The sequence below is a fragment of the Schistocerca nitens genome, chromosome 4 (assembly GCF_023898315.1).
Source record: "Schistocerca nitens isolate TAMUIC-IGC-003100 chromosome 4, iqSchNite1.1, whole genome shotgun sequence".
NCBI lineage: Eukaryota > Metazoa > Arthropoda > Insecta > Orthoptera > Acrididae > Schistocerca > Schistocerca nitens.
In genome coordinates, this window is record NC_064617.1 from 500,376,176 (window position 1) to 500,383,189 (window position 7,014).

Genomic DNA, 7,014 nt, shown 5'->3' on the forward strand with positions numbered 1-7,014 from the left:
TTTAGGAAGGACCGAAGTTGAAAATCCTATTCAGCGATAGATGAAAGAAACGTAGGTGTTGTGTGGTTTCCATATACTCGTATAGCCTTACGGCAAGTGCCAGACTGGTCCCTTTGACTAGGACGTGACCGAATCCTTAGAAAATTCGTCTTTGTTATGAGATTGAGATCCATCTCTAATGACCTCGTTTGCCGACTGGATGTCAAAGCGCCTTTTTGTTTTGCATCATGCTTACATGAAATATACTAGGTCTACAACTTTGCTTCCACCATTTTTTCTCAAAGTTCGGGGTTTTATTTTGAAAAACTTACAAAAAAATTATGATTCATAGTATTGCCCATCGCTGGCCACTACATTCTCCCGTCTTTCGGGTAGCATACGAATCCCGGGGCGGAAGAACTGGGCGTTTTTCGTGGGGATCCATGAATCGATTAAATTTGGCACTTGTTCATATGATTGTAAGTGCTGCTCAGCCAGAGTGTATGCCACTGTTCGAAAAAGGTGATAGTCAGAGAGCAACGTATGGAGAATACGGCGGGAGGGATAAGATTTCTCATTTCAACGTTTCCATTTATACTTTGACGGGTTTTGTGACATGGGGACGAGCACTGACCTTATGCAAAATTACCTTTACGTGTCTATCGCTGTATTGCAGCCGTTTGTGTTTCAGTGCTGGGCTCGAACGCACCAATTGCTTTCGAAAATGATGTCCTGTGACAGTCTTCGTCTGTTTCAGTAGCTACGAAAACGTTCTGTCTTCCACCGCCATGCCGGCCTTCGACATCAAAATCACCGTTCTTAAGGCGTTGAAAACATTCTCTGCACGTTCTTCTACTAGTAGTTCCCTAACCATTGGTCTTACCCAGCATTTTAAGAGCCACAGCCGTAGATTTATTTATGTTAAATCAGAAAATTAAAACTTCCCGCAAATGGCGAGAAATGGGTATGTAAGTTGACGTACTTAATCGAGAATAGTCTTACGATGCGATCACAAATCGACTAATATTTTTATGGCATTATGTTTACAGATGCCTAAGCTTATTGTATTACACCTATGACCAACCACCTGAACCCCACTTGCCGCTACTGCCGTCTTTTGCAAAGCGGCGGAAGCAATGTTGTAGACCTAATAAATTATGTTAGAAATAATCACATTATGGAAGGGATCAGCTACACTACACCTGGGTAAGTCAAACGTAACGAGACCAAGGGCAGCATAGTGCTGCGGAAGCCTGGTTTCGGACTGCGAGTGCGAATGCCGGAGGCCGCCTGACCCACAGAGGGCCGGTATATAAGATGGCCAGACTGGCGAACGGCATCAGTTGCCAGCAGACGACAACAGACACCCTACCATCATGTACAAGCTGGTGAGTAGCACGACCCAGGCAGAAAAGCGAACGGACAGGGCCTCTAGTGTACTGGATCTGCTGGTGAGTGGGGGAATTACTCAAAGTCCGGATAAGTGAGAGTAGGTATCGCGCACCGAGGGTTCCGTGAAAAATTAATTTCGAATATAGACACGTCACTTATCCCTGGAAACGAGAATCTGGACTTTTTGCCTTTTATCGAAATCGTTACTAGCACGATATCAATCCAGGGAGTTCCAAGTCTTTCTAGAATGTTTTGATTGTAAATAATTTTTTTTTCTCTAATTTTCATTTGCTATTGTAATTTTACACATATTTTATTAACTTTGGAATTAAATTAACACACCGCGCTAACTGACAGTTGCACATGCGTTGACTTTCTCTGCTCTTGTCCTTGCTGCAATTACTGGTAAGATTTGACGAAAGTCACCAGACAAGAAAAGCCAAATGTTTGTAAATTACTTACAAAAATGTTCCTCGTGAATCACTCTACGTATTTCTGGAAGAGCAATACTGCATTGATTACCAAAATTATTTTTCTTCGAAATATTACAGATGCTGTGCGTGTCGTAGGAATAGACTGTCAGCATAGTAGTAGAACGGCCTTACTCCTGTCAACGCTAGATGCAAAGGCATCGTCTTCATTGCGGCTGGGAACTTCCCTTCATCGTAGCTCAGCCAATTAGCACGAAATGTTTGTAAGTTACTTACAAAAATGTTACACGTGAATCACTCTACGTATTTCTGGAAACCAGGTTAAAATCCGAGCAGTAGTTCCTGAGACTTTTGACAGTTTACGGATGCAATGTATGTTTGACACTTTGATCCTTGCCAAACTTGATGATTCTAGTTCACCGGCAAGTCGCTATAGGTTTTCACGACTGAGTTTTCGACCAACAAAGCATTTTAAATCGCCGTTTCTTTTGAGTGCAGTGACTCAGAAACTAATATTTTTTTTACATCACCAAGGGTCCGTAGACCTTAGTATCTGAGATAAATCTGAACTCGATACCTGTACTGTTCCTGAAGTAAAGGGGTCTTACTATTCAGACAGACAGACAAAAAGCCGGACAGCAGAGTGATTCTAAAAGTACTCCGTTTTTACCGACTCAGGTACAGAAACCTAAAAATCATCTTGGTTTGAGACGAACACAATTTTTATAACACACTTTATGCAAACAATGAACCGAAGCCACGTTTTTCTAATTGCTATTTATAAAGACAGTGCAAACTCAGGCCTTTATCAAAACATTACTCTTCGAGGGCTCTCCAGTCGGACAATCAGATCCCTCTCTATATCCAGATCATTTTGAACTCTTCTGGTATCTACAATCTATTTAGAAGCAGTCACTCGCATTTATTGTGCCGCTAGGCCGTCTCTTTCATTAAAAATTATTTCATTTTATCAAACCCAGCTTTACAAATTTTCTACGCTATTATTTCGCCACTCGAGCTCTTATGTCAAGTTTCGCTTACTGTTTACAATGGTGCATTATGCGAGAGATAAGTCGTTTATTTCAACACATAGTTTATTGCTTCAGTACCGAAGAAATTTGATTTTCCTAATTTTTCTCGTGAACTAGACACTCTTGACATAAATGAATGAAAAACTTAAAAACGAGAAATCTTTCACTTTCCTAATCGAGATCGCTAACGCACGTCTGCGAGATGCCTCTCCGCTCGGCGGTGGTAACTTCAAATCCTGCTGGTTAAACGAACTTCCACCACCAGTGTCTGACAGTCAAAAAGAGGAGATGTGATACCACACAGTTCCAGATCACCAAATTTGCGCCAATGAGGTGTATTAAATTTTCGTCATTTCACGATGTCTCGTCAAGCGGAGGCATGTGGCACTGTTGTACATCTGATTCGATACTCTGCAAAATACAATGAAACGCATGGCAGAGGGCACTTCACATTCATCCGCGTCTTAGGTTTCCGTTCTGTTCTGTTCGCGTATGGAACGCGGGAAGAATGACTGCTTAAATGCCGCTGTGTGTACCGTAATTATCCTGTTTTTCTTTTCGGCCAGTACGGGAGTGGAATATACGCGACAATAGTGCATTCCTACAGTCCTCAGAATTGTTCCTCTAAAGTTTGTTAGTAGGCTTCCGCGGAATATTTTCCATCAGATTTCAGGCACGAGAAGGTATACGTCCTTTCAAATCTCAGCGACTCTCTCCCCTGTGCCAAACAAAACTTCACAGGTAAGTGCTGTCCTTCTTTGTCTTTCGTTCAAGGACCTCTGTCCATCAGGCGTGGGCAATGTTCTATGGTTAGTCAAATTCGTATTTTTCAATCACCCGCTTGACCACCCGTTCACTGGATGGAAACATTATTCCCGGGTGTCCCTAGGTGCAATTCAAGACGAGTATATCACGAGCTGGAATCAAATTACCCCATATCTATTCTCTCATCATCATAAAATACAAGTATGACACCGCAGTACACACATACCCATTACAGTGATCGACAGTAAAAAGCAAGTACCTCTCACACCTTTCGAAAGGGTCCATTGCATGTGGAGGAAGAAAGTCTTTTGCTATTAGAGAACGGATTATATAACCCGTGGATCTCCCAGCGGACGCTGAGGAACGAATCTTTATTTTCTTTCTCCTGCAGTCTGGCAGTCATCAGTATATATTCATCAACCTTATATTTCTTCTTGTGCTGCGTCTTTAGGTTTGTAAGTCGATGTTTTTGGAACCTCTACCGGTCTTGTGTGTCCCTTTTACATCTACGTACGTGTAAATGACTGCTCTGACTGCCCTGTGGTGGCTGAGAGAGGATTCATACAACCACCTTCAAGGAATTTCTCTACTGTTCCACTCTCGAACAGCGTGAGGGACAAAGTAACACTTAAATCTTTCCGTTAGAACTCTGATTTCCCTTATTTTATTATGATGATCATTTTTCTACATGTAGGAGGCTGCCAACGAAATATTTTCGCATTCGAAGGAGAAAGTTGGTGACTGAAATTTCATGAGAATCATGCCGTAACGAAAAACGCCTTTGGTTTAATTATTGCCACATCAACTCACGTATCACATCGGGGCGCTCTTTCTCCTGTTTCGTGATAATACGTAACGAGCTGCCCTTCTTTTAACTTTTCCGATATTCACCGTCAGACCTATCTGATGCGGATCCCGTACTGAGCAGCAGTAACCCGGGAGAGAACGGACAAGCCTATTGTAGGCAGTCTTTTTAGTAGTCCGTTGCGTCTCCTACGTGTTCTGCGAATAAAACAGCATCTCTGGTGTTTTCTCCACAACATTAACTATAATTCTTCAAATTTAAGTCATTCGTAATTGTAAACCCTACATACAATGTTTAGTTGAATTCACAGCCTTTACATTTCTGTGATTTATCATGTTATCGAAATTCATTGTATTCCTTTTGGTACTCATGTGGATGATTTCACACGTTTCATTATTTAGAATCAATTGCCACTTTTCCCACCTTGCAAATATCTTGTCTCAATTATTTTGCAATTGGTTTTCATCTGGTGACTTTAGGAGACACTAAACGAGAGCATCATAAACAAACTAAGTTTGTTTCTCACTTCCGTCCTCTCGAATACAAGTGATCTTCCTCGTCCATGTTCCCCTTTCCCTGGAATATTCTAGTGTCATCTCCACCACCTTTCTTGGAACGCGAATCTGCTCTCTTCCCGTCACATGTCATAACACATCGTTCGCTCCTGAATTTTCTGAGACACTTCAGTAACTTAAGGTCCCTCATATTCTATTTCTGGTGACACTGTACAGCAAAGTCAGCATTTTCATTTCTTCCACTTCTAGCCATTTGTACCGGTTTTTAGTAGTTAATGGCATCTTCACTCCTCACAGCTACGGCAACCCCATAATGGCCTCATAAAAATATTCACAAGAATAAATTACTTTACATTGGCTCTTTTCAACTTTCTGTTTTGGAAACTAAAAACGAGGTTTTTTTTTGTCTAATTTTCTAGATACAGTGGGAATCTGGGGGTGATATCCTTTGTCTGATGGTAGAAAAATCAGAAACATAAACAGAAAACCTCACCAACGAACACATCCCTTTAGCAACAGCAGTTCCACAAGTCAGACTGATAAAGTAATAGAACTTAGATTAATTACTAATATCTTTGAACTCAGTTATTTATTTAGGTAGACATCCTAGCACCAAATCTAAAATTAATAACCTCGTAATTTGATTGAGACTGTCACCAACCCAGTTTTTCGCAATGCTGTTAGATTAAATTTCACAGAACTGAACATATTGGCGACCTTTTTCCAGAGCTGAGTGTAATTTCAGTGATTGTGTTAGTCACACTGACCTAATTATCAAGTTGTAATATCCATTAAAGAAAAGAAATTGTGAAACAAAAGAAAACATTTGTATGATTAAAGGAATATTTGATGAATATCATTGCAAGTCAGAATAACATACGTAAGTTATTCATACGATTCTCTAAAACATAGGACTTCAAAGTCACAAAAAATAGCAGTCCTACATATTTGAATGGTGTATATGAAAGGTCATGAAGAAATTACAGAAAATATGGCAGAAGCATGTGGTAAAACATTTCTTCTGCAATTAACCCATAAAATAATTGGAATTCAAAAACACTCAAATTTGTTTCAAACACCATCTTGTACACCTTGGCTTATATTATGAACATAAATTTATGAAGGTAAAACCGTAAATTCACAGACAATATGAGATGTACTATTTGTACTATTATAGCATCATTCAAGTTCATCTGAGGCCTTTAACGCAATCCTGTTGTGTTGCAGGTGATCCTTCTGTGCGCCGTGGCCGCCGCCCACGCCGGCTACCTGGGAGGCTACGCCGCCCCCGCTGTCGCCGTGGTGCCTGCCGTGGCTGCCCCCGCCTTCGCTGTGGCACACGCCCCCGTGGCCGTGGCGCCCGCTGCCTCCTCCATCGCCAACACGTACAGGATCTCACAGACCGCCCGCGTCCTGGCCGCCCCCGCCGTCGCTGCCGCCCCCGTGGCCTACGCCGCCCCCGTGGCCTACGCCGCCCCCGCCGTCCACGCCCCTCTGGCCTACGCCGCCCCTGCTGTCGCTGCTCCTCTGCTGAAGGTCCACTGAGAACGACGCCTCCAAGTGATGTACCAAACCCAGTGACTCATCTTTATTTATTAAAGATTTCGTAAACCAGCTGCATTGCATTTATGCCTACCCTTCCCTTCCTTCTACTGTTGGGAGTTTGAAAATCTGAAACTCCTTGCTCTGGTTCTGCTGGAGAGCGTCGTTTAAACGTACTGAGAAAGAATTGATTCAGCGATGGAGTTTCAGGTGTCTTTATAATATGTGGCTGCGACTAATTTAATGCATTCATACCTTGCACACAGCTGTACAGTAAATGAATTTTTAAAATGTTGAAGGATAAAATTTCAACGACCTCGGGGAAGATCAGCTTGAATTAAGCAGGAATGTAGGAACACGTGAGGCAATACTGATTCTACAACGTCTTTTAGAATATACGTTTTCTGTTTTGACAATGTTGACTATAGCACTATCTTTTAAATTCTGAAGACAGCAGGGGTAAGACACAGGGAGCGAAAGGCTATTTACAACTTGTACAGAAACCAAGCAGCTGCTATAAGAATCGAGGGGCATGAAAGGGAAGCAGTGGTTGA

The 7,014-nt window shown here is 41.9% G+C and overlaps 1 protein-coding gene across 1 annotated transcript; it reads left to right on the forward strand.

Annotated features, from left to right (window-relative positions):
- The first annotated feature begins 1,339 nt into the window (after nt 1-1,339).
- Nucleotides 1,340-6,463, forward strand: LOC126252386 (cuticle protein 38-like). The gene is made up of 2 exons (XM_049953277.1): nt 1,340-1,367; nt 6,146-6,463. Exons 1-2 carry the CDS (start codon nt 1,356-1,358, stop codon nt 6,461-6,463), a joined length of 330 nt encoding a protein of 109 aa, XP_049809234.1. The 5' UTR covers nt 1,340-1,355.
- Nucleotides 6,464-7,014: the final 551 nt, after the last annotated feature.